The sequence below is a fragment of the Protobothrops mucrosquamatus genome, unplaced genomic scaffold (genome assembly GCF_001527695.2).
Source record: "Protobothrops mucrosquamatus isolate PMUCROS unplaced genomic scaffold, P.Mucros_1.0 scaffold315, whole genome shotgun sequence".
In the NCBI taxonomy this organism is placed as follows: Eukaryota; Metazoa; Chordata; class Lepidosauria; order Squamata; family Viperidae; genus Protobothrops; species Protobothrops mucrosquamatus.
This window is the reverse complement of record NW_015386655.1, coordinates 234,263-261,206: the sequence shown is the minus strand read 5'-3', so window position 1 is coordinate 261,206 and position 26,944 is coordinate 234,263. Positions and strand designations below refer to the sequence as shown.

At 41.3% G+C, this 26,944-nt stretch overlaps 2 protein-coding genes across 2 annotated transcripts; both read right to left on the bottom strand.

Annotated features, from left to right (window-relative positions):
* Positions 1 to 1,597: 1,597 nt before the first annotated feature.
* Positions 1,598 to 7,109, bottom strand: LOC107286714 (deoxyribonuclease gamma-like). Its single transcript, XM_029283991.1, has 8 exons — positions 6,969 to 7,109; positions 5,113 to 5,201; positions 4,354 to 4,440; positions 3,490 to 3,593; positions 2,426 to 2,538; positions 2,181 to 2,338; positions 1,763 to 1,859; positions 1,598 to 1,672 (listed from the first exon to the last, which is right to left on the bottom strand). The coding sequence occupies exons 1-8, from the start codon at positions 7,107 to 7,109 to the stop codon at positions 1,598 to 1,600; spliced, it is 864 nt and encodes a 287-aa protein (XP_029139824.1).
* Positions 7,110 to 10,120: 3,011 nt separating this feature from the next.
* DNASE1L1 (deoxyribonuclease 1 like 1) lies at positions 10,121 to 19,725 on the bottom strand. The gene is made up of 9 exons (XM_015815125.1): positions 19,712 to 19,725; positions 18,272 to 18,431; positions 17,482 to 17,570; positions 16,598 to 16,684; positions 15,207 to 15,319; positions 13,830 to 13,942; positions 12,099 to 12,256; positions 11,768 to 11,864; positions 10,121 to 10,419 (listed from the first exon to the last, which is right to left on the bottom strand). Exons 2-9 carry the CDS (start codon positions 18,413 to 18,415, stop codon positions 10,285 to 10,287), a joined length of 936 nt encoding a protein of 311 aa, XP_015670611.1. The 5' UTR covers positions 18,416 to 18,431; positions 19,712 to 19,725; the 3' UTR covers positions 10,121 to 10,284.
* Between the last annotated feature and the right edge of the window lie 7,219 nt (positions 19,726 to 26,944).

Below are 26,944 nucleotides of genomic sequence, written 5' to 3'. Positions count from 1 at the left end.
ATTAAACTTAAGCCATAGTTCTTTTTACCACAGTTTATTAGGTAAAATGGTGTGTTCACACAACACGGTATACCATGAATCCTATTCTAAGAGCCAGAATGGCTGATTTCACACAGGATATGAATTAAAAACTGATGTGATGGTTTGGTTTGTACAGCATCCTAAGTCTAAACTAATGAGACACCTATATTCACACAACATAGCAGCTGTCAAGCAACTTATAATTTAATCCTAGTTCATACAATGTGTTGAGTTCTGAGTCACAAGATAATTTCATTTTAGCCTAACAGGCTAAAAAACTACTCACTGTTTAGTGTAAAGCAATACATTGAATTTTGTGGAGTTTTTTAAATGTCTTGTTAAGTAACATCTTAATTGCACATTAAGCCTATTAACAAGATCGGCAGTAGCATTTTAATTTAGAGAGTTTCAGACAGCTGAATGTTTATCAAATACTATACCAATCAAACATTTTTATTCAGTCTCAAATATAGGTAATAAACTTCCAGCACACTTCTTTAGGACCACAAAAGCCTATTCTGCTGCCAGTGCCTTGATACATACTTGTGGTAAAGCTGTTGTTCCTGCAAATAATAACAAATAACTATTACTGCATATAGAAGAGCTGGAAAGGCAACTGGACTTTCAAGAAAACACCTTTGGGATAACCGTGACTTGGATGATTGAGAATCTCCATGGACACTCTTTCTTTTGTTTGAACACATCCAGCAAAGCAGAACTGTCTTTGGAGAACTGGCTCCACTATACAGATAGTCCTTGACTTATAGCCATTTGTTTAGTGACTGAACTTAACAACGGCACTGGAAAAAATGACTTATGACCATTTTTTCACACGACCGTTGCAGCATCCCCAGGGTCACCTGATCAAACTTCAGCCGTTTGGCAACTGGCATGCATTATGACGGTTGCAGTGGCCCAGGGTCACGTGATCCCCTTTTGCAACCTTCTGACAAGCAGTCAATGGGGAAGCCAGATTCACTGAACAATTCACTTAAGAGCTGTGGCAAGAAAGGTCAAAAAAAGGGGGCACAACTCATTTTACAACTGCTTGCTTAGCAATGGAAATTTTGAGCTCAGTTGTGCCCAGGACTATCTGTAGTCCCAAACTGCTGTTCTTAAGAGGGTTTGTTTTTCCCAACACTGAAATCAGGTTTTCCCATCTGTGACTCTTTTAAGAGATCACCCAGGTGAAGTTTCAGACTTTGGTCCGGGGAAAGAGATGGGATGGTGAGAATGGCAGAACTGCCTGGGACCCACCCAAAAGAAGTTCATTGTTAGAACTGGAAGAAATGGGCCAGTTCTCTCTATTCAAGGCAATGGAATGGAATCCCAGGAATTATTTCAGTATTCGGGGGTGATCAACACTGAAAGTGAGCAATAAAAATTACACTGAGATTCGAAACAATGAGAAGCAAATGATAGTGATGCTCACTTCTATGACTAAAGCAACATACAAGTTGACAACATCCTACTCCTGGGCTCCAGTTGACTTTTATTTAGTAGGGACCTACTGTAGGTTAGAGATTACTTACTTCCCTCATTTCCCTTCACTTTATATAATAGGCCAGTGGACAATTTAGAGTTCCTGCTGGGTCTTTGGAGCAAGCTTTAGCTTCACCTCCACAGGATAGTGATCGCTGATTTCTAAGGCCTATAAAAATGAGAAAGTCTGGGTTTTTCTGGCTTGCCGAATATAAATATTACTTTTTGTTTAGGAAAGAGAATAACCAAGTCAACTAACCTCTTCTTCACACAATCCAAGTTCCTTTGTGAAATTGTATGCCTTTGCTGATCCGGGCACAACAGCAGAGAGTAATTCTTCTCCATGAACTATGATTCTAAGAGGAAAACAGTGAATGTTGGGCTCTGTTTCCAGATTTCAGCAAGATGATTGGGGTACTATACAGATGGCCAATTTGTGTCAGGAAGCAGAACAGTGTAACATTCCTGGAGGACTGGTAGGCCTGACTGGGGAAGGGGTTCAGAAGTGTTCTGCCTGCATTTCTAACCTTAATTCAATAGATTACTCAGCAGAGCAGCCCTACCTTGTTAGTAATGACTGCCTGCCTCAAAGGCTGACAATGATAGGGTTGTCTGTGGGATGATGGAAACATGTTGGAGAAAGCAGATGGCTGAACTTGAAAGCTGCAGTTTAGTACCTGTCATAAGAACAACAAGTGCGGTGGCTGACGGTGGTATCTTCTTGGTCACTGATAAGCCAATGGAAGGCAGGATGATTGCGCAGGCGGATTCTGGCCCATGCGCTCATTGGGATATAGGTACCACCTGCATTCAGGTCTCCCAGCACCATCACATTCTGTTGAGATGCAGCAGGAAGGCAGGTTGGGAACAATGATTGGCTCATCTAGTTCAGCAATGTCCACCTCCTGCTGCCAGAACATACCTCCGTTTTCCACCAGTGCATTAGTTCCATGCATACTTCAAATAGCAGGTCAAGCTCATGGGCAGCTTCCCGAGGACAGGTATGGTGCAAGACTAGCACAAAGTCTGAAGCAACTGTGGAGAGGTGATAGCAATACAGACAACTGTGAGCTGATAAGGATTTGTCCACATCTACCAATACACTTCCAGAGACCAGCTTGGTGTAGCGATTAAGGCACCGAGCTAACAACCAGTCCGTGAGTACTCTCCTTAGCACAGGGGTCTTCAAACTTGGCCCTTTTATGACTTATGGGCTTCAACTCCCAGAATTCCTCAGCCAGCGACCTTGAGCCAGTCACTTTCCCTCAGCCGTAGGAGGCAGAAGAGGGCAAATCACTTCTGAAAAAGTTGCCAAGAAAATTGCAGGGACTACAGCAGGCAACAGGTGAAGGCATAAAAAAGCAGTACATCTCCAAACAGCTTGGAAGCCCTTCCTCATGGTTACAAAAATTGGACCCAAAATAAACGTATGTCACGGCACAACTGTATCTTGTGTTGTTTTTGTCCTTTTCGTTATTTGCAAATAATTATGGGCATTTAGTATATTATACTTCAAGAATATTACACAGTACTCTTTAGATTTATATTAAGCTTTTCTATTTAATAACTGAAATTATCAATACTGGTCCAAAAAAAACCTACTTGGATGTTATTGAATACCTCAATCAAGATAGGATGCTAAATTATTACTCCAATGTGTTTTTTTAAGCACAGGATACATAATATCCTGCCTATAACCCCACTAACTCCTCCATTATTAGTTAATGCTCTAGCCTACAGCGAAGAGAAAAATTAGCCAAAAAAACTCAGGGACAGTTTCCACCATATTTACTGGGTTATATTTCTTACAATTGTGTATTCCTTCAGAGCTGTAAAGTTGTGGTTACAAAATACAAGGATTTCAGTTCTTGATATATATTTTTTTTCTTGCCATATCTCGCTGGATGGCCAGTGTGGTCCTGGATCTTAAGAAGTTTTTTCCCAGAACAAGTTCTTAGACTTATGAACAGAACCGTTAAAGCTTACCTGTGTATGGGGAATGGAAACGCACAGCAAAGGGTCCCCTAGCAAAATCTCTGGCATCCTCATCTCCAACTTGACATTGAGCCATAACTGACACAGCATCCCGACTGTCAGTGAAAAAAATAATCAGGATAAAAAGGTTGTGTCCATGAGGATTCATTATCCAAAAGACTTTATGGACTCTTCCTGTGGTTATGTGTCCTTGGTACATCAGGCTTTTGGCAGTTGCCCCAAACTCAAAGTCTTTCTGTCCAAGCATGATTCTCACAGAATCTTTTTAACAAGGTTTATTGAAGTGAAAGGAATGTAAGATTTTTCAGTAATTGTACTATTTCCCATTGAGAAGCAATTCACTCCCTACTTCCTTAGGACTTTTCTAGTTTCCTTTAATTAACTTTCCTGTAATCCAGAGAAGAGATTTTTTCAATGGTAGCGAATTGTAGCTGGTTGTTCACACAACTGTTAGTTATCTGAATTTTTATCAGAGAACTCACCATTACATCATACATGAAGGTGAATTAAATTTGAGACAACCTTCCCCAAATCACCTTGGACAATTGCTCTTACCCAGGATTGTATGGCCCAAGGTTCTATTGAAGGACCAGATGGGAGACAAACCATCCAAAGAAAATCTTATCTACATTTATGTGATCATTAAGAATTCACATAAACTTGATGGCACATAATCAATCATAAACAAATCTATTGGGAAGATAAATCATAGGCAGGACAGAGATATTAGGGAATAAAGACTGGGATTTAAATGTCGATACACAGGATAACGTTTGATAACAGATACTTCAGCCAGTGCTGGCTTTGGTTCTGGAAATTCTGGTTTAATGCTATTTTCAGATCCACAAATATTACCGATACACAAAGACATTCTGCTCCTTGTAGCTGCTTCGTCCAAGTCTCTTGCTTTCTAGGCAGCTGTAGCGGTGAGAAGGATCATACCTGCCATATGGGGGACGGGAAAGGAGAAAAAAAATTAGATGCCACCTTCCCATTGAGACTTTATAGTTCATTTCAGGTTTAAGTAAAATGGCCTATTACCTCTTCCAAAAGAAGGGATAAAACTGATGGTGGTGATTTCTCTTTTCCCTGATTCTAAACTAATATTTACAGGGAAATATTTTGTCCCAAAAACTATGGTTGCTTTCTACCTGTTTTAGAATCAATACAATATATTTCACTGCATACAGAAGAATGCCAAGACACATTTACTTCCCAAGTAAATATGCAAAGTATTTAAGGACGGCCACAGTAACATTGTCATCTCAGAAGAACATTCTATAAGTGTCCTCCTTTGGATGTAAAAAGGCTGCAATTCATTAAATAAGAATGTGCTGTCCTTGATGACACTCAAATTCCAGAGCTCAGAAATAGAGCTTTGGGGAATGGAATAAGGCTGCAGCTCAGTTGTAGAAAATTTAAGAATTTTTTCCCCTGCCACTATTAAAACAACCTATATGAATAATAGGTACAATATCAGCACTACCTAGTCTAGTGCTTTTCTTTCTCTGGTGCACTGCTCAAAGTGTGATCCTGCATTTTCACCCTATTGCTTTACTATCTGCAGATCACCTTATTCTGTGGTACATAATGATTAGAAGTGTTTTCTAGTACCTATTGAGCTTCCGCAGTAGCATCTGAATAGCCAGTCCCTTGGAGTCACGCACTTCTTGCACAGCAGAGATATCACAACGAGACAGGATCTGGTAATGAGAAAAGAGATATACTTGTTATTGTTATGCCCATCCACTGCGTTCATGGACTTGAGATGTTCACCAAAGCGTCTTGGGAATTTTGAAGTCCACACATTTTATAGTTGCTAAGTTTGAAAAAACTGCTCTATATTATTGGCAAAAGAATCTGATGCTGCGTGGAATATTAAAGCATCATAGGCCAATACTACAAAGCTATCTGGTGTCCCATAAGATAAGTGATAAATGTTGTCAAGCTTCACACAGCTAGGCAAGCAGAAGGAAGAAAGGATCACATGGACTTCTGCAAGATGTCTTCAATGCTGGTGTTGGGAAACATGCAAAATCTTGGAAACCATAAGAGGAATTTCCCACCCTTATTTAAACCGAGTTCGCTAAAACAGTCTCTTTGAATGAGCTCAAATGCTTCTTCCTGAATTTCTCACTACCTGTGATGAGTAGCTTTTTATAAAATAAACTGCCAGCTGACTTGTCTTTGGTCTCCTGATTGTTTATATCTTCTCTCCCTTCCCTAATTTTCTCAGTCTCCTCACTTCCTCTTCCAATTTTTCATGATGCTGTATCTCATAATAGTTCATTGAACATTCATTGACAAGAATTAGATCATCCCAATCTTGTTAAAAGAAGAAATTCTTTTGGTTAACTAAATATGACTGATATGTATTAGCCTAGGCAACTTTCTGATCTTTGGTCAACCAGGTTCAGTACTGTCAACTCCAAGATTGGCAAGCAAAAGAAGTCCTAGAGCTTCTCCAGACTCCCAAACTCCTTGTTTGCACCTCCCCAATCCCTTCCTCCTGTTTGCTGAAAAAAATAGCAACAATTTCCCACCTTTGTGTATCATGAATCCTAAAAATGCAGGGTAAGTTCTAAAATCTACAAAAAAAATAGGTAAAAGTAAATCCAAATTCCCTCTGAAATCACAGGAGGAAAATCCTGCTCCTGGTCATTTTGCAAAAGTCATACCTCCAACTGTAGCTCTCACCAATCCCAGACTGACAAACACAGCTCCAACCACCAAAATATAAAAGCAGTTGCAGCACTTTCCAATTCTGCTAGACCCAGAGAGACCCAAACCGAATCAGAGACCTTTCCTAGCTGTTCAAACACTGCCACTTGCCTTATAGTAATATGCTTTCTACTTAGCTGAAGTGGTGTCAATTTTTATTTTAAGATGTGGTATTTCCCAATTGATGAATGAACTGTTGCATTTCTCTTTTTGGTTTGCATACTATGCCTGACCTCTGTCACAACCACATTGGATGAGGACACTTCTATTTCTTTGTTAGATTTATATCTCACCTTTCATTAGGATATCAAGGTGGAAAACACACTCCTTCATTTTTCCCCACAACAGCCACCCTGTGTGATGGGTTGGGCTGAGAGAGTGACTGACCCAAAGCAGCCCTGTAACTTCCATGCCTGAAGGAGGACTTGTCCATTTCTGCCCTTCACTGTTCCAGCTGTCCCTGGATCATTTCTGGATCTGGGTTGAGTGCCAGCCTCTCTCACTGCACTGTTGTCACCACCTCCTCCACCCACTAGTCCAGGGGTCCCCAACCCCCAGTCTGTGGACCGATACCAGGCCGCGGCATGCCAGCAACTGGGCTGCACAAACAAGCAAAGCCACATCCGCAGGATGCAGACAGCACACAAAACCACGCCCCCTCCAGTCCACGGAAAAACCTCTCTCCACATAACCGGTCCCTGGTGCCCAAAAGGTTGGGGGCCTCTGCACTAGTCCAATCATAAACTCACCTGGACAAGAGCTCTCATCACCTTCTGGTTGGCTGCCTTGGCTTGTCCAAAGCTTCGTATGTTGAAAGCACAGATTTTGAAAGATGCAGCCACAAGCATCATGTCCAGCAAGAGAAGCAGAAAGATGAAGGCTTGTGCCATGGGCCTGGTATGTATTTGATCGCAGGAGAGAGCATGTGTGTCTCCAGCTGCATAGGAGGAAAACAATGGTGCAGAAAACTACATGGCCACATCAACAAGGGGGAGGACACCACCTTTTGTGCTGCATGTTGAGTTAGGTATGGAACAATGTTGTAGAGAAAAAGCTGGACTTCACTGGGCTAGTCCCCTTCCATCTCATTCCTGATTCTTTAGCATCCCCTATGGATAGACCTCAGGAACATTCTGGTAGGACCCAAACTTTGTTTTAAAACTCTGTTTAGAAATCTCCACCCCCTACCCTACTGTCATCTAGATGTGCTGAAATGCAATCCCATTAGTGCTCAAGCTGAGGAAGGCTGAATGAACCACATTAGACAATTCACCTTTTCAAATAAATACTTTTATTAGTTTTTCATAAAGATTGTCAATCCAGTTTAATGGTACAATTGCAGTTGGGCATGTACAGTGTAAGCATAACAACACCCACTGGTATTACAAACATGTATATGTGTATGGCTGTACAGTATGCACCTGTGTGTGTGTGTGCCTTCAAGTCAGTGTGGACTCCTTGTGACTGCTTGGATTAGTCCCTGCAGGTTTTTAGCAAGGTTTTTCAGAACTGGTTCACCCTTATCTCCTTCCTAGGTCTGAGAGAGAGTGACTGGCCCAAAGTCATCCAGCTGGTTTGGCCTAAGGCAAGACTAGAATTAACTGAGTCCCAGTTTCTAGCACTAGACCAAACTGGCTCTCTTGTATGCATATGCATGCTTACATAAATTTTATCACATCAAGTAAGATTCTAATAAAGGATAATATTTGTAGCTCAGGATTGAAATTTTTCATTACCCAAACTAGGTAACATTATGAGTGCTACGGTAGTAAGGAGTGGGGTTTGCTGTCAGTTTATATACCAGAATATAAATTGACAGCAAACAGCATTTCATACTACCACTGATGGTGTTACCTAGTTTGGGTAATGAAACGTCTGCAAGAAAAAAAGCAAGCTCAGAGAGCACCATGGACCCCTTAGCCAAGATTCTTCTTGAACAACTGTGCTGGGAACATAGCTTTCCATTATATTTTCCATTAATGGTGTTGTTTAAAAATACTGCAACTAATGGGGAAGAACAAAATCAAAAAACAAGATTTAGTCATGAGAATAAAGCTAAGCCATAAATAAGGAGTGACAGTGATTGAAAATAGTGCAAAGCCAGAGTATCTTCAACACATACCAGGGAATCATTTAGAAAGAATTAAGAAGTTCCTGTTTAAAACCAGTGTTCATTCCTTAGTTACACATATTTATATATTGCCAGACTCCTTAAAATTTTTGACACCAGTTTTACAAAATAAACAGTGGAACTATAAAACCAGTACCTGATATAAAATCCACAAAAATATCCATCCATCTCAATGTCCATTAACTGGCAACACCTTTTTGGTTAAAATTTAAAATTGCAATAAATTAATCATGTGCTTAACTTTAGAGAGCAGTAAAAGTGCAGAAAGCGCTGAAATATATGAATCACTGGAAATACATTAAGATTGCCGAAAATGATTTTTTTTCATAATGATCTAAGTCTCCTAAGTTTTCCTTTATCGTGACAGATCTATCATGAAGATGCATATTAAAGCAATAAATGAAGGACTTAGGAAACTTACAGATTCATGTGGAAAATTCTACTTGTGGGTTTGTCCCTTTTTATTTAGGCCAAGATTTATTTTTTTTAAGCAGGACAGGGAACTGAACTCCAACATGTAAATGTCAATGTTGTTTTTGCTGGCAATTTTCAGATATTGGTATAGCTTACCTTCTGCTGTAAATATATATAATATTTATACCATAAAAAACAAATCTCCCACTGCTCAGTGGGAAAGGTTGGAATCACACACACAGACACAACACATATGCATCATTCTTTTATGAAACGTTCTTTGAGTCAAGAGGAAAAATATCAAGTGTCCTATTCCCATGATTTTGTGCTGATGTTTACGCTCCTTGTTATTCACTGCCCACTCTTTTTTTTTAGTAGCCAGATTCCCTGTTTGGCTACTAAAGAAGGGAGACTACCGGTAGTCCTTGACCTATGACCATTTGTTGTTGTTAGTTGCAAAGTCGTGTCCGACCCATTTAAGTTCACGCCTACTGCTTCAGTGACTCCATCCAGCCACCTCATTCTCTGTCGTCCCCTTCTTCTATTGCCCTTAATCTTTCCCAGCATATTAGGCTCTTCTCCAGTGAGTCTTTCCTTCTCATTAGGTGGCCAAAGTACTTGAGTTTCAACTTCAGGATCTGGGCTTCTAAAGAGCAGTCAGGGTTGATCTCCTCTAGGACTGACCGGTTTGATCGCCTTGCAGTCCAGGGGACTCACAGGAGTCTTCTCCAGCACCATAGGGTTTTTGAACTTAGATCATGAGTCTGGCCCAAGGAAGCCTTCTTTGTAACCTGGAACCCAGGTTGAGTTTCTGACGGAAGGCAAGAGTGAGACAGAAGCTATCCAGTATTCAGGATCCCTGAGGTAGTTGAGCCAAAATACAATCAAGAAGGAGACTCAAGAAGTCAGCATGTAAGGGTGTTCAAGAATATGAGTAGATACCCAAATTCAAAAAGTCCTTGTCCAAGCAATGCTCAACTGGACGAGAAAACCTTATACATTTTTACTGCCTGAAGGGTCCTTTTGCCAATCTTGATGAGAAGGCTCACTCCAGAGGTAGGTACTTTGGGGAGAACTACTGGGTCGGTCATCGGGATCAGAGGGTTAGTCTTCTAAGATTTTGGATTCCTGCTGGAGCCCATCCTTGGGGAATATCTCTCTAGCAGAGTGTGTGCTTTGGTCTGTTCTCTGGTATTTATATAGTGCCTGGTTGTGTATGGCTTTTTAGTTGTTGACTGGGGTGTTGATGGCCAGCTATTAAGTCATTGCCTGTTGTTTCCTTGTGCTGTCAAGCCCTCGCCTCCTAAGTACTTGATAAGCTGGTGGTAAATCATTACTCCTGTTGACTGACAAGGGGGCCATTTCCCAGTCTTTCTCAACATCAGGGGTTCACCACAGATAAAAGCTGAATCTAGAGCCAACATAATTGATTCAAGTACTCTTGTGAGAGTAATAAGTACCCTTTTGGTAAGCCTCCACCTGTATCGTTCTAGGACTAGCACAACAGACATCTTCTTGCTTCATATGCCACACCTTGAGTCTGATACCACAATTATGGTCAGCAACACAAGACCAGCTAAAGTAGCTGGCTGGAGTTTCTTACAAGATGAGACAAGTTCCACCTCTACAGGATAATGATCACTGATCTCTAAGGCCTGGAAAGTGAAGAGAGGGAAAAAAGGATCAGAAGTAGAAATGTTCCTATGTTCTGCTCTGTACCCAAGGGAAGAAATGCCTTCATCACCAATTCTAACACTTTAGCCCAATATTTCCCACACCAGTGCTTTTCAGAGATGTGGGATTATAGCTTCCATCATCCCAAATCAACCTAATCATTGACAAAGGCCATGTAACTGGAACTTAATGAAGAAGAAAAAATAACAGAAGAAACAGATAATCTCTCAGACATTACATGATATAGTTAGAGGGAGTCATGTAACATATCTTGACATTTTATAGAAATGGTGGTCAGGGATTGGTTTTCCAGTCTCCTGTGACTTAAGCACCCCTCTTTAAATATCTTTTGCCTATCGTAGTACAGAGAATTAGTGCCTGAACTACAAAATTCTTGGATCAAACTTGCGGTTGGGTCCCACAATGCAAAAAGGTCAGATGATGATCTTTACTTTGTTTTTGTGGATAAAAGGTTCACATAACAAATTAAGTCACAATCTAATCGGCCACAATGTGTTGTCATTATGCCCTTTTCTCTACTAAACTAACCTCTCTAAGTATCATACATTGTTTCTAAGCTGTAATCAAAGCACCATTTCTTATAAAGAAGGCCCTAAGTATTTTCAGATCAAGGTATTTGAAAAAAAGTATATCTTATGTATGATTTTCCTGCCTATTGTGTGAGGATTGGCAGCCCAGAATCATTGTGAGTCCAGCAGCATACACTTTAATACATGATGACGATGATGATAGCAATAGCAATAGCACTTAGACTTATATACCGCTTCACGGTACTTTACAGCCCTCTCTAAGCGGTTTACAGAGTAGGCATATTGCTCCCAACAATCCAGGTCCTCATTTTACCAACCTTGGAAGGATGAAAGGCTAAGTCAACCTTGAGCGGTTGAGAATTGAACTCCTGGCAATGAGCAGTGAATTAGCCTGCAATACTGCATTCTAACCACTGTGCCACCACAAGTCTTGATGTAGGATGATGATGATGATAATGATGATGATGATGATGTATCTCACCATCTTTAAATATATATTGGATATACAAAGATTTTCCTCCTTTTAAAAATAATCACTGAGCTTTCAATATAACTAAATTTTCTCTGTTTTGGGGCTGCACCATATTATCCTGCACCTTCATTTATTGCACTTATGTAACCTTACTAACATGGATTAGTCTTGTTATGTTTTCTGTACTGTACTTCCTTAGCTTTTGCATGCCCTTTTTAGAAACAAAATGAACTAGACAAACAAACAGTTTTTTCTACTGAATGTAGTTATATCAATTTCTGTCTCCCTTCCAAAAGTGACTGATACCTCTTCTTCAGAAAGTCCAAATTCCTTGGGGAAATCAAATGGTCGAGCTGATCCAGGCACGACAGCATCTAGGCAACTTTCACCATGAACCACAATTCTGTTAGGAAGAAGAAATGGATTATAGCAGGATGGATCTTGTAACAGTTCGTTTGACCCAACCTAGGATGCTGGATCCTGCTGGCAATCCAATGAAATAATAATTCTAAAAAGTCAGGATGTTATAAGCTCCTTTTTTTATGATAAGGGAACCCTACTGCATTTGGGCCCTCCTGATGAGCAGTACCCTGTCCTTCAGAGCCAAAGTCCTGCACCCAAGCAGTCCTGATCCCACCTGTCATAGGCACAGCGGGTCTTCTCTCGAACGGTGGTGTCAGCTTGGTCTCCAATGAGCCAATGAAAGCCGGGTTTCTGGCGCAGGCGAATGTCTTTCCAACGTTTCTTGGCCACATATCCACAGTCTGCATTGAAATCACCCAAGAAAATCATGTCCTGTATGGGAAGGAAGAGAAATAACATCCAATCTTTCAAAATCATTAAATTACTAGTAGAATTAGCAAGTTAGCATTGACTCAGCTGCACCTATTATTGACAGATCTTCATCCAGCAATGTGGTGATGTTTTACAAGAATAATAAGTAGCATTTGATATCAGCAAGTGGCAGCACATGGCTGACCTTGAAAAGCTAATATAGAGTAGGGCCTGGTTAGAACATGGATGGAAGACCACTAGGAAACCTCAAGATTGTAGGCTAAACTGGTAAGGGGGAAAATCATCTTCAAAAAGGCAATAACAAAACATTTTTATATTGAGAGCAGGTTGGTGTGACAATTAAAAGGCTGGACTAGAATCAGAGAAATGGTGAGTTCTAGTCCTGCCTTCGGCATGGAAGCCAGCTGGGTGACTTTGGGCCAGTCTATCTCTCTCAGTCCAGCCCACCTACAGGGTTGTTGTGGTGGAAAAACAGGAGAAGGGAACATAATGTATGCTGCCTTGATTTTTAGAAATAAAAGTGAGATATACATCATTAAATAGATGCCAAGAAATCTATTGTTCAACCAAAACTTTATTTTACTCTTGAATGTTCAAGGTGCTTTACCTTTGTTACCTTGTAATCCTTTTCAAGAACCATCAGCGCACATTGCAGAAGGATACCAGAAGCCGTGTTACGAGTTTGTTGTAAAGATGAGAGGCATGCATGAATAACTGCTGTTTTAACCTGTTACTTATTAGAAGGGCAATTTATTTTCCTTCTTTGTTTTGATCATTTGTACTGACTTTTCATGAATGGCAGTGTATGACTACCATAAAGTAAGTGGGAAAAATGTTGAAGCTGACACAGAATTGGTAGAATTATTTCTAGCTGCTTGTTTCAAACTTTAGATAAATGGCAAATTCTAGCTAGTCACATGAAGTGGTAGCAATATTAATGTGGCGTTGCTCGGAATTGCCCAGCAAATTTAAATTCAGCTGAAATATTGCTGGTGGGATACTAACTGGCTTTACATGTATCACAAATTTAATTCTAGTTTTAATCTACTTCTACTGATTTTAAAGATTTTCTCGGAGATTGAAACAAGAGCAGTTTGGAACCTGGTTATTTTCAAGACCAACTTTTCCAGAGAAATGCTTTCTCTCATGTTTGAATCAACACCATTTGCTAGGCAGGGGGAATGGGATGGGAGGAGAGGGGCAGCCAGACTAACACCAACACATCATACCACTGCAGTAAAAGCCCTGCCCTTTCCTATGTGCATTGTGATGTTGTGTGCATGCCTCAAAGGAATGGAGATTGTGCTGTGATGGCATACTGCTGCTTTCCTTGTGATAAAAGTAGCAGGATCCCATGGATGCTGCTGGTATGAATGAATATGTTAAGTCTTCTTTTATGGGAATACAGTATCCATATATATGTATACAAAGTCATATTAATATTGCAAATGTAGCTGGGGATGCCAACTGGCAGTGAAAAAGGACTGGGGGGAAGGAGGATAGCAGTGCAAATGCTCCAATGTTTGGGGCCCTTCTATAAATTCTCTGCCTCTTGCATCAATCATTGACATACCTCTGAGGCCCAGCGTTCCTGAACATTAAGGAAAACGTCATAGAGAGCATCAATTTCAGATTCTGCCTTGGATGGCATTGTGTGCTGTGGGATCAGCACCAGCTCTGGAAGCTCTTGGGAGAAGCACAAATAGAAAAAGACAACTGTAAGGATCAGCCACTCAGCTCGGAAACCAAACTCAACACATTATTGTTACGAACCACTGAGGTACCTGGGTAGTCAGTACAGGATAAATTAAAAAAATAAAGAAACAAATTCAACCACAACAGCGAGAACAAGCTAAACTTTGGAGCCTCTGATCTCCCCTGGTTATTTTGATTAGACTTGAAACAAACCTCCGAATGCAGGTATCGTGGAAAACATTGAAACTCTTCTTAAAAAAACTCTGGCCAGAGATGCTGGAAAGCAAAGGGTCCCCACCCACTGCTCTATATGACCCAGGGAAATTCTTGGGAAAGGAAAGAAAGATGAGGTAGCAAGAAGAGCCAGCTCACCTTCTGGCATGCTAAGCCTCCTACTGAAATTATATTGTATTAAAAAAGGAAAAAGACATTGCAATTTGTTTATAAAAGGAAAATAATTGTCCCGCCGGCTGGTGGCATACGATGCTAGCAGAGGTTCTTGTTCTCCGTTTCCATTATTGTTATTGTGTGGTGTGTTTTGATTTAAGGGTGAGGGAAATATCAGTATTTTCCAAGGGTGATCAGTTTTCCTTCTCCAAAATAAATATGATAATTATGTTGTGCTTTGTGAAAGCATGTATACAAGCTACCGATACAGGCTTAGATCCAATTGTTACTTTCTACTCAGTACGCTTCTAGAGTAAATATCTTGTTTGTCACCTGAAATTTGTATTGTATTAAATTGATATTTTGTCATTTTGGGGGAGGGAGGGAGGGAGGGAGGATGATAATGATAATGATAATGATAATGATAATGATAATAGTAATAGTAGTAGTAGTAGTAGTAGTAGTAGTAGTAGTAGTAGTAGTAATAATAATAATAATAATAATAATAATAATAATAATAATAATAATAATAATAATAATAATAATAATAATAATAAGCATTTGAAGTCCTGACTTACTCAACCACTATCTTGCATATCACTTTTAGAGCAGTCATTTCTCTACCATTTTATGAGAAGCCGTACTACTTACTCATTTTCTAAACTTGTCTCTGGATTCAACTAGATTGGACAATAGAGATTTCTGGGTCAGAGCATTCTGGTGGTTATAAACCTCTAGAACAGCAGGAGTCTTTGAAGTGGGGCTTAAGAAAAAAAAATGCCAGAAACTTCCCTCTGGATCATTCTCCTCCAGAGATCTGGATTATTCTTGCTGGAAATGAAACCTCATTTATAATCTGAGATCTCACCTTTGTTTGCCATGCTGAAACGGGCGATAAAGGGTTCACGAGCAAAGACATCAGGTCGGTCTGGATGCAGGTCTTCGTATGTATAGTAATCCAGTATCTGAGTCTTCTGATTCCTACAGGAAGTGGAAAACACAAGAAAACAGGCTTGGTCCCAGGAAGGAGATGAAAGTTAGCATTAAAAGACCCAACAATAGATTTCTCTCCAAGCTGGATTTCTCTTCCCATCTCCAAAATAATTTTCCTCGGTAGTGCAATGGGGGAAGGATTCGGTTTCTCTTTGCCATACTTCTTTTTGTGTTCCCATTGTGTTCCCATCTAGCTTCCCATTTCTCCGCCTACCTTGGATGGACCACTGCATGTTTACAAGTAAAGAAGGGAATAAGATTGTATTGGTTCAGCGGCTCTGCTGATGTTGTCACTTTTCTTTTTTTCACCCATATTTTAGATCTTATAAGAAGCAATCTTTTATGGCTATATTGTGTGCTCTGCTTAATGGATTATGCATTATAAAGGGGGAGTTGGCGGGGTTATAAATTATAAGGCATAACTTGCTGACAAGCCTTGCACATTGTTCTGTCCTTTATTCTTTTACTAATAAAAGCAGATTATTTGAAGGCAAGGATTGGCCACATGGGGTCTATAAGCAGCCCTGTGCTGCAAGACCTCTCTGGTGTGCTTAAGCTAGGCCCATGGATCCAAATTATTTTCACCTCCTGCAACTTAAATTGTGAGGCCTTGCTAGATATGCAGTTTGTGGAACATTACAGCTTCTTAATCTTGGTTTCCTCCAGGTTTAAGGGTACGGTTGACTCTTAATGTGTCTAAAGGATGATAATTGGGAAATAGCAGATGTATGACTCTGAAGGCATTTATTAATGTTTGGAAGTGAATCATGGTGGTGGAAGGATCTGCATACAAATCCCTTGTCTGAAGGTGACAGAGGATACAATGAAACATGGATGGATGGATGGAGGGATCGAGGGAGGGAGGGAGGGAGGGAGGGAGGGAGAGAGAGAGAGAGAGAGAGAGAGAGAGAGAGAGAGAGAGAGAGAGAGAGAGAGATAGTAAGATAGATATAATAGTTTGATAGATGGATGAGAAATGGATAGAGAAAAAAGATTGTGAGTTTGTATGTATAGGTGATATGAAAACAAATAAAATGGATTTGGAATGCTTATATGTGAGCATACCATATGTGTGTTGGCTGAGGTCTTCTCAAAGGCCTGATCTGGTTCCCACAAGAAATAGCTCTGCTTTAGGAATTCAGGATTAGAATGGATCTGACACAGATGTTAAAAAATATGGTGACATCATTATTATCCTTATGTTCAACAACACATGTACATCCAATCATAAATATTGCTACAGGTAGTTGGACTAAGTGAATATACCTGTATATGAATACATATCGTTCTTGATAATTTCCACGCCCCAGTAAAGGGCTGGTGAGGTAACTGTAGCTGTGTAGATCATCAAACCTGGGAAAAGAAAATCCCATAGGATTTAAGCATGCTTTATTTTCTGAACAAAGAATACAGTACATGGTTATGGAAAGGTGGAAATCTTCTACCCTTAGATAATCTCCTGATCTTGCCAAACTAAAGCAACTATTTGAATACGTCTACAATGATAGTCTTGGAATTGCTAGGGAGGAGCTGTTTTAACTTTAAATGGGTAGTTAAAAGAAGGACCAGGGGTGATATAATAGCAGTGTTCCAATATCTCAGGGGCTGCCACAAAGGAGAGGGGGTCAATCTATTCTCCAAAGCACCTGAAGGCAGGACAAAAAGCAACGGATGGAAACTAATCAAGAAGAGAACCAACCTAGAAATAAGAAGAAATTTCCTGACAGCACAATTTATTAGTGGAATGGCTTGCCTCCAGAAGTTATGGGTGCTCCAGCACTGGAGTTTTTAAGAAGAAATTGGGCAATCGTTTGTCTGAAATGGTATTGGGTTTTTTCCTAGAAGACCTCCAAGATCCCTTCCAACTCTGTGATTCTGTTAACTTTATTTCTCCTGACCAGGTTTTCCATGTTTTCCCCCCTGCAGTGCAGATCCTCCCTCCTGGCAATCCAGACTAGGAGAAAGGCAATTGCTACTTGTCTTTTTCAAATATCTGGACTACCTTTCTTGCCTAAATGGGTCCTTTCTGCTTTCCTATCCTGCATCTGATCACTCCAAATTCTCAATCATCCCTAACATCAATTCCTGCTCATCTATTTATGTCCCTCTGCTCTTTTGGATCATGTTTCTTCTGCAGCCGTCAGACTCACTGGTGCAAGGCATTCATCAAAGCAGGCACTGCCTTTCCTTTTGCATCCATCACTTCTTGTAAGACTGAGATATCACAGCGAGCCAAGATCTGTAGATGTAAAAGAAGGGAATAGAGCAGAGTATTAGAATTAAACCCCTTTGGATCCCTTTGTATTTTCTTTGGGGAAAACTGGTTGTGACTGAGTCAGCTCAATATGACCCAACTGATCTGACTGCAGCTTGTCCTGAAAGTTGGAATCAAAGAAAGCAGCGAAATGAATTCAGGTATCAGGCGAGAAGGATGGAGAGAAAGATTGCTGCCAGCTGCTCCCATTGCTTTTATCTTAGCTTCAGTCAAATAAAACAAGCCTAACTTAACAAAACATATTCTTGACAAGGAATTGAATATGGGTGGTGATGAGTAACAAGGGAATCAAGACTTTTGCATTGCTATGTACCCAATTCTTCTTCATTTGAAGTGGACTTCTAGCATTGATACATGAGTATCCAGAGCTCTGGGGGAAGAGTGACATCGTGCACATTATGGCACTATTGCACATGTGTTCCAAATTATGCACTGGGGTAATTCATGCTGTGAGGCCATGAGTCAGTCCCTTTGTACTGATCTCAAGTGCTGAACAAATATTTCAGGCTTTGCCAATACCTTCATAAGGGCTAGAGATTTAATTTAATTTTAAAAAAAGCAGAAGAAATTCATTTTTCATATTTTTCTTTTCAAGGGCTGCAAAGGGAAAGGGGAAGGAAATAGCCGGGGACTCCCTCTGCCACATGTGTTATCCGGCCACCTACCTTGACAAGTATCTCCACGACTCTAGGTTTGTTCACCTTCCCTTGAGCAAAGCGCTGAGCATTGAAGGCACATATCCGGAAGGCAGCTGCTCCTGAGCACAGCAGCAGGAGCAGCACTGTAGTCAAAGAGCGTGGCGCATCCATCCTTAGGAATCCAACTCTATATGTGAAAGAATGAAAGAGAACAAAAGGAAGGAAAGCAGACTGCTTGAAAAACTGGAAGGGATAAGGGGAAGGGGAGATTTATATTTTGCAACAAACCCAGGTTAAAAATGGAAAGGAGGGCAACAAAGCAGATACCAATCCAGACACTGGAAGTGCAGGTATGTCAATGCTTCCTGGGCCAATATAGATTTGGGGCTTGGCCTGGGTCTAAGTGACAGCCAGAGTGGTGTAGTGCTTAAAGGCACTGAAAAATCCAGGATTGTGAATTAGGTTCAAATGGCAGTGGAGTAATTTGGGGCCAGTCCCTCTCAGTCCTCAGAAGAATGTAAGGGTAAACAAACCACTTCTAAAAGTGCTGCCAGCAAACTGTATAGACTTGTCCATTTAGTCTCCAGGAGTTAAGACCGACTCACAAAAGTAAGAATGTGAGGATTGTTATCAGAGCCACGACAGATGTTGTATCCCTTCTATATTATTATAGCCTTAATCTTGGCAGAATTTCCATCTAGTTAATTGTAATTAAGCCTTGGATTTATAACTCGTTTTATCGCTATGCTCCTGGGGCTCGATCTCAGACTACATTTTTGCACCTTTGCGAACAGCCAATGGAAGAATGGGAGAATTAAGAGTAGCCTTCGGTAAGATGGGCAGCTATGTAAATTTGATTAATTATAAATAAAATAAGTTAATAAATAATCCAAAGTCCTTCCTTCCCGTTCCATTTCATGGCATTTTAGAAAAAAAAAGCAGAATCAGTACTGAAAGAAACCGTAGTAGGGAAGGCAAGCCCCAATGGTGCGCTATCCAAAGTTGCCCAGCGGACACGCAATTGAAGCAAATCATTTTGGCACGCCGATTCCAATTAGGTTTAGTACGAACTAAACCTGCTTGAAAACCACCATCCGAACTTGGAAACGGGGCTGGTATATGGTTTGACAGCAGCAGCTCTTGCTGTAAAAGGGGAAGTGGCATCGGGCTGTTATTTAACCGGTTTGGGAGGGGACCGGGATGGATCTTGCAGAGGTTCCAGAGGGGATCCAGAGGTATCTTGGACACCCGCATTTCCACACTTAAGAGCAAGCTGGATCACTCGGGGTGAACCTCGTCTGCCATGATACAGACACCACAAATAGGAAGGTCGCCGGACGCTGCTCCTGCTACGAGTCCTCCCTCCCTCCCTCCCTTCCTCCCTTCCTTCCCCGCCACTTTGGGCGATCGGACCGTGCTTCACGCACCGGGCCCTGGTTCCCTCCCCTCGATTACCAAGCGCCTTACCTGCCACATTGAGTTTGGTGACCGCCGGCGCCAAGTCAGTCCCACTTCTCGCCGCCGTCCCATCCAGGGCTTCAGCAGACGAGGCGGGGGCTCGACGAATCCTCGAATCCGGTAGCCCACCCCAGAGAGGGAGGGCGCTCGCAGACTGACTCATCCCAGCGGCTTCCGCGTCCTTTGGGAGGTGCGCGCGCCCAATGCCTTCCTAGGTCCGCTTTCTCTTCTGTATGTCTATGGAGGCTCTCAGCCATCCAGGTCATGGTTGGCCCAAAGGTGCTTTTTCAGCAGCTTTGGGACAACTTCCAATTGGCCTCAACGACTCTTTAAAAGAATGCAAATGACCAGCTCTCTGCAAGATATATAAATCCTTCCGTTCTCCACCATCCAGTCAGAGTTGAAGAAGCTTTTCGGATGAGAAGTGAAATGTCTTCAAAAAAAAACAAACCAAGAGTCCAGTTGCCTCCTGAAAAAGCACCTTTGGGGTTTCTCTTCTGTACTTCCCTAGTTTCCCCGTGACTTGCAAAGATGCAAGTTGGTATCAAAAAGGGAGAGGGTCTTGCTTATTTAAGGGTGCGTCAGCGGAATCTGGCCAAAGATACCTTTTTTTCTTGCCACAGTTTCTGTCTTTTCTAGCTTCTCCAAGCTGCCTCCTTAGCACTTTCTAGTTCAAACAGAACAATGGCACTTCCCCAGGACCTTTGTGTTGCTTCGTCCTGCACCCCTGTGCTCCTAGTTAGCCTGCAAAGTACTTACATCCTTACGGAAAGGTATGCCAGGAGCCAAAAGGCATTGTCTTAGCAAGGTCAGGAATCTCTGGGCCTTGCTGAACTGGTTGCAGAGAGGTCCACTGCTTGTTGGTTATGGGCCTCAACAAACCATCCACTTGAGGAGAATGGCAATGGGTGCTGTCCTAGGTTCAGCCACAGCTGCCGGGCACCAGCAGGTCTACTCTATCCACACCAACTGGTGGAAGGATCTCCTTTTGTGGGAATGGGGAGATGGGAAGTGGCTAGAAAATTTCAGGATGACAAAGAAGACACTCTTTGACATTGCTGATCAGTTGATCATTTTGCGGAAGCCAATCCCTTTGAAGAAGCAAGTAGCCATTCCTGTGTGGTGGCTGGCAACCATGGCTTCTTACTGGGAGATTGTCCAACACTTTGGTGTTTGGGAGATCAACAGTGGGCACTTTTTTCTTGAGGTGTGCTTTGCAATAGAGCATGTCCTTCTAAAGGATATCATTTGCTTGGGTGAATACCAGAAGCTATGTTTCCAATGCACCCAGTGAATGATCAGAGGTTGACAGAGGTTGATTGGTTGGCCAGAGGGGGGAGGAGTGTCCTTCTTCTGCAAGTGTCCTTGAAGCAAAACTGAACCTAAAATATTCTTGCATGCTTTAAGATGCCAGTGTGACAGCTCTCAGTCCTTTCCCATTTTTGATATTGTATTCAGTGTCCTAAAGTTCCATCTCCCAAATATCTCAAATAATCACTGAGTGCATCTTTGCTGATTTCCCCCCCCTACTACTTCAGCTGGTCTCTCTTTTCTTTCCTAGATCATGGATGGCTTTGGATAGATGGGCTTTCCACACTGTTGGAGCAATGAATGATTACTGCATACCAGTTTGTGTCACTGCTGGACAGGGATATGAGTATACAAACTACAAGGAAGTGTTATTGTTCTTCCTTCAAGGGACCATGGATCCTTCTGATTGCTTCACAAACATCGAAATGAGCTGGAGTGATAAGAACCATGAGGACTTCACCTTTAATACATCCTCCCTTTATGTGAGGCAATGGATTCAAGTGTTTTTGCGTCATCTAATCCAACTATTATGCTTGGTGAGGTGCTTATTCTCCCACTTGTTTTGAGAGATGAAGCTTCAAGGGACCATGGATCCTTCTGATTGCTTCACAAACATTGAAGTGTGAGCTGGAGTGATAAGAATCATGAGGACTTCACCTTTAGTACATCCTCCCTCTATGTGAGGCAATGGATTCAAGTGTTTTTGCCTCATCTAATCCAACTATTATGCTTGGTGAGGTGCTTATTCTCCCACTTGTTTTGAGAGATGAAGCTTACCCAGTTCGTGCCTGGCTTATGAAACTTTCTGAAGGTCATCTGGACTGGAGAAAGCTAAATTACAATTGAATCTTCAATCACCATGTGCTTGTGGATATGCAATTGCAAGGTTGAAGGCCCACAGGCAGTGCTAAACAGCACGGTTGCCAGTTGCAGAGGAAAATGTAGCTTCTGTGTTTAGAGCCTGTGCCGTTTTGCATAATATTTATGAAACACAAGGGCATGTACCCAGCTGCAACCTTCTGACATGGGAATACCTTGTCATTCGGCATCAAAAAATTGTTGAACCAAAGGATGATCAAAACTTACTGGAAGGAAGGCATGTCTGGGATGCAATTGCTGATTTCCTGCTTGAGGTTCATTGACACAGCATTTCAGTTTACTGATGCTTGCTGAATTTTGATATGTTGGTTCTCTTGCTTGTGTGTGATCACCCAGGCAGCTAACAAAATGTCTGTTTCAGCAGATCAACTCCTATTCTTCCACTCCTTTGTGTTAGGACTAAGTTGTTGGAGGAGAAGAGCAGATTTCAGCAGAAGGATCTGGTTCATTTTATTGGACAGTTTCCAAATGGGCACAACAACCAAGAGCAGACCATGCTGAAAATAGGCCAGATTGGCAGAACTGCCTTTCTGCACACACTGTGGATGTTGGTGGGGGAGAAAAACTGGTTAGGTATAGTGGGAAATAGAAGACATAGGAAGAAAAATGTCACTTGTGAGGGAACCTTTCTTCCTTGGCAAGGTGAAAGAAACTCTGAGCTGCTGCAAAAGAGCCTTAATGGAAAAGGAGGCGGCATGAGTGCCTGTTGCTAAAATCTTAACCATGAAGATGGCAAAATAACGAAGCCTACATCATGATGTCACAAAGAGGCTGACCCCTTTGCTCTTCTATTACAAGCTCATGTTTCTTGACTTCCTCTCTCTTGCCCTCCAAAAGATACCTACTATAGGAGGACTGACTAAAATTAATATCATCTCAGCATGTATTAGAGAGCCAGTTTGGCCTAATGGTTAAGACATCAGGCTAGAAATTTGGGGACCATGAGTTCTAGTCTTATTCTGACCTTGGGCCAATCCCTCTCTCTCAGCCCTGGGAAGAATGCAATGGCAAACTGCTTCCAATATCTTGCCAAGAAAATGGAAGGGAACCAGTCATAAAGAGTCAAAACTGACTCAAAGGTGTACATACACACAACAGCATGTACCGATTATTAATGAAGTAATTTTGTGTAACACAGAACAACAGGTGGGATGGTGACTAGCAACCATTGCAGTATGGCGCAGAACACTAGGTAGCAGGGAGGTATAGATCAGGTTTGTATAGAAACATGCAGTTTGTCTTGGAATCATGGGAACATGCAAGTAGTAATCCCTGCTTAATCCTACCCCCAAAACACCATGTGTATGTTCAGTGTATGTTCAATTCCAGGTATCCAACATGTTCTGCTGTCTTGGTGGCTTTTCAGCCATTACCGTGCCCACAATTGGATAACTTTCCCTCTCTTCTCCACTGGGGGGACATCACAAGGTTGCAGAAAAGTTATGTGCTTTGGTTTAATAATAATAATAATGATAAAGTTGGAAGGGATCTCGGAGGTCATCTAGTCCAACCCCCTGCTCAGCGTCCTTTGGGATATGGTAAAGCCTGTTTACCGACAGGTCAAAGAAGAATTTTTGAAGGTCACAACCGCGTAAGTGACGAAGACCTCCGTCCAACAAGGTGACCAATTAACAAGATTGACAGTCCTTCAAAGAGGAATCAAGATTCAACGAAGAGAGAAACCAATCAAAGGTGGGCAACGAAGAACAGGACGGAAGTCCAGCTTTGGAGAATAGCCTGACTCCCTCTTCACCATTCCTTACTTTCCTAGGCCACACTGCAGGATTAAACAACCCACAGGACAATAAACTCAAGGAGCATGGCTGGATTGCTAATTGAACACGCTTCCTAACCTGCACCTCTGTGACCAGAATAGAATAAGCCCAGCAGCAATCAGAATCCGTATCTAGTGTTCATACACTTTGTATTAGCTTTTGTGCCCAATAGGGGTTTTAAGATCTGGGAAAGGCAAGAGCTGGGGATTCAGCCTTCACCCCAGTCTAAAGCCACTCTTGTGCACCTATGTGAACATGTGTAAAGAAAAACCACAAACTTGTCTGCCTCTCTGTTTGTTCAGAGAGGAAGAGACCAAGTACTTTCAGTCCAGCATTGTTGTTGTTGTTAATTGTGAAGTCGTGTCCGACCCATCGCGACCCCATGGACAACGTTCCTCCAGGTCTTCCTGTCCTCTACCATCTTCTGGAGTCCATTTAAGTTCACACCTACTGCTTCAGTGACTCCATCCAGCCACCTCATTCTTTGTCGTCCCCTTCTTCTATTGCCCTCAATCTTTCCCAGCATATTAGGCTCTTCTCCAGTGAGTCCTTCCTTCTCATTAGGTGGCCAAAGTATTTGAGTTTCAACTTCAGGATCTGGCCTTCTAAAGAGCAGTTGGGGTTGATCTCTTCTAGGACTGACTGGTTTGAATGCCTTGCAGTCCAAGGGACTTAGAGGAGTCTTCTCCAGCACCATAGTTCAAAGGCACTCAGCCTTTCTTATGGTCCAACTTTCACAGCCATACATTGCAACTGGGAAAACCTTGGCCTTGACTATACGCACTTTTGTTGGCAGGGTGATGTCTCTGCTTTTTAGTATGCTGTCTAGATTTGCCATAGCTTTCCTCCCCAGGAGCAAGCGTCTTTTAATTTCTTGGCTGCAGTCCCCATCTGAGGTGATCTTGGAGCCAAGGAAAATAAAATCTGTCACTACCTCCATTTCTTCCCCATCTATTTGCCAGGAATTGAGAGAGCTGGATGCCATGATTTTGGTTTTCTTAATGTTGAGTTTCAAGCCAACTTTTGCACTCTCCTTCTTTACCTGCATCAAGAGGCTCTTTAGTTCCTCTTACTTTCTGCCATTAGAGTGGTATCATCTGTATATCTTAGGTTGTTGATATTTCTCCCGGCAATCTTAATTCCAACTTTTGATTCATCTAGCCCTGCCATCAGTCCAGCATAGACATAGACAAGTTAAGCAGCATGGTCTCGAGCTGTTTGGAGGTTTGAAGACTAGAACTTTTAATTGAGGCCCAAAAAAGACTACAAAATATTCACTGATAAAGCACAGGTAAAATAGAATCAAGTCTCTCGCTCCCCGCTAATTATGCAATTTAATGCTGATCAAATGCAATTTCCAACTCATTCCCAACTGAATAGTAGCAGTCATCTCTAAAAGTTGTAACTGAAATCTTACTGAGTTTCAGTAAATCTAACTCAGTGGGTCTCCTTGGGCAGAAAAAACAAGGTGAAGACAGGCATATGCAGATGTTACATGTTACAAAACTAATGTAAAATGTGCCTTGTCTTTTGAACTTGAACCCACAAAAAATGGGCAGTAAATGATGCATTTAGTTTTTATATAGTACTTTACACCTGAGAAAACTATAAATACTTCACCATTTTATCTTAATGGCATGGACATACTGAAGCATACTCAACACTGCATGCTGAACCAGTTTATCAGATTAAAAGAGGACAGATATATTCTTTTTGAAAGCAAATTATGTGGGAGGGAGGAGTGTTCAAGAGTTTAGCTTATCTTTCATAATCATCTCAAATTCATCATATTGAAGAGCTGTCTCAGGATCTCTGTTACTACAGAATAACTTCTTTATGGATTAGTTTTGCAATAGGGTGTTAAATTGTATACAAACTTTTGCAATGGCGTGCTATCTTTTCAGTTGTTCCAGATTGTGTGATAGATTGTTCCAGAACTGTATCCAGTGTGTTTCTCAAGGTAGATTTAGCTATTGCCATCCCCTGGTCATCAAAACCATAGAAATTAGCAATATTTTACCCCCCACTGCTTGGCTGGTGAGCAGTGGCGTATTGTCACTACAGAAAGCTATCCTATATTTAAGAAACTATCCCATATTTAAAAGAACTTGTGATTTTGAAGCTAATGAGCTTGAGGAATGACTGCAGCTCAGAAATTGTATTTGATGGCTTAATATTTTACTCCATTCAATTAAGTCAAAAATTACATGTATTTTCAACATTCTCTTTTCAACTCACCTGAGAGGGGGAAAAAAGAGTATTTTGTAATCTCTGACTGAAGTCATCCATTTAATACAAATACCATGGTTAGAGTAGCATCACAGAAGGACTCCATAGTCTCCTTTCCTGGAAGATGTCAATTGCTCTAGTCAGGAGAATATCACCTCCAATCTATCACTTAGAAATTGCAATAAATGAATAATGAAAAGTTGTCATCATAATTTTAACAGTACCATCTTCTGCAGAGGCAAGTTTGGGGATTCATTTTCTAAGGGTGAAACTGACAAGCTCTGAATCTTTTAATCAGTAACACTTTCTGAAGCTTGCTGTCTTTTTGTCTCTGTCTATGAAGAACTCTGTGACCAAAACGGGAAATAGTAATCACTAATAAAGTTGAGCACATGGAAAAGTAAGTGACATATGGTGTCAATAAAAAGGCACAGGAGAAGTCAGGTGTATCACTTGATAGACACAAGTGCTTGTCCACACTCTAGAATTTCATTTACTTCTCAGAGCTCCAGAATCCAAGTTAATCTTTAGGAGTGAGAACTGCCAAAAGGCTTACTGAAAATTGTTTGTGTCTGTGACAACATGGATCTCAGGCAACAGAGAAACAAGCTCATCATAGGAACTTGGCTCAAAAAGTTTGAGATAGCAGATTTTCCTCTCATCAAATTGGTTCAGTGACATGGAACTTTCAGGGAACTTTGTCCTTGATGTGTCCACATATCTACAAGTGTGCAACCATAAGAAGCAGAGATCAATCTCCTCAGTCTGTATCATTTTGCTAACTTAAGAATTTGCTACAAATAAAAGCAGCGATAGAAACTTTATTATGACTATGGAATCTGCTTCCCTACTGATGTCAAAACAAAGAGTTAATTAGTCCAGATTTATTTGGGTATTGATCTGTTGCAGAGCTGCAACTATGAAAAAGGCTCTTGTGAGCCTCATAGTATTTCGGAACTTCCCATTCATTTGTATCATGTCACCTGGCCGTTTGCAATATTTTCCTTCTTATGCAGCATTGTCATATGTTTTTTCCCCATGGATTTTC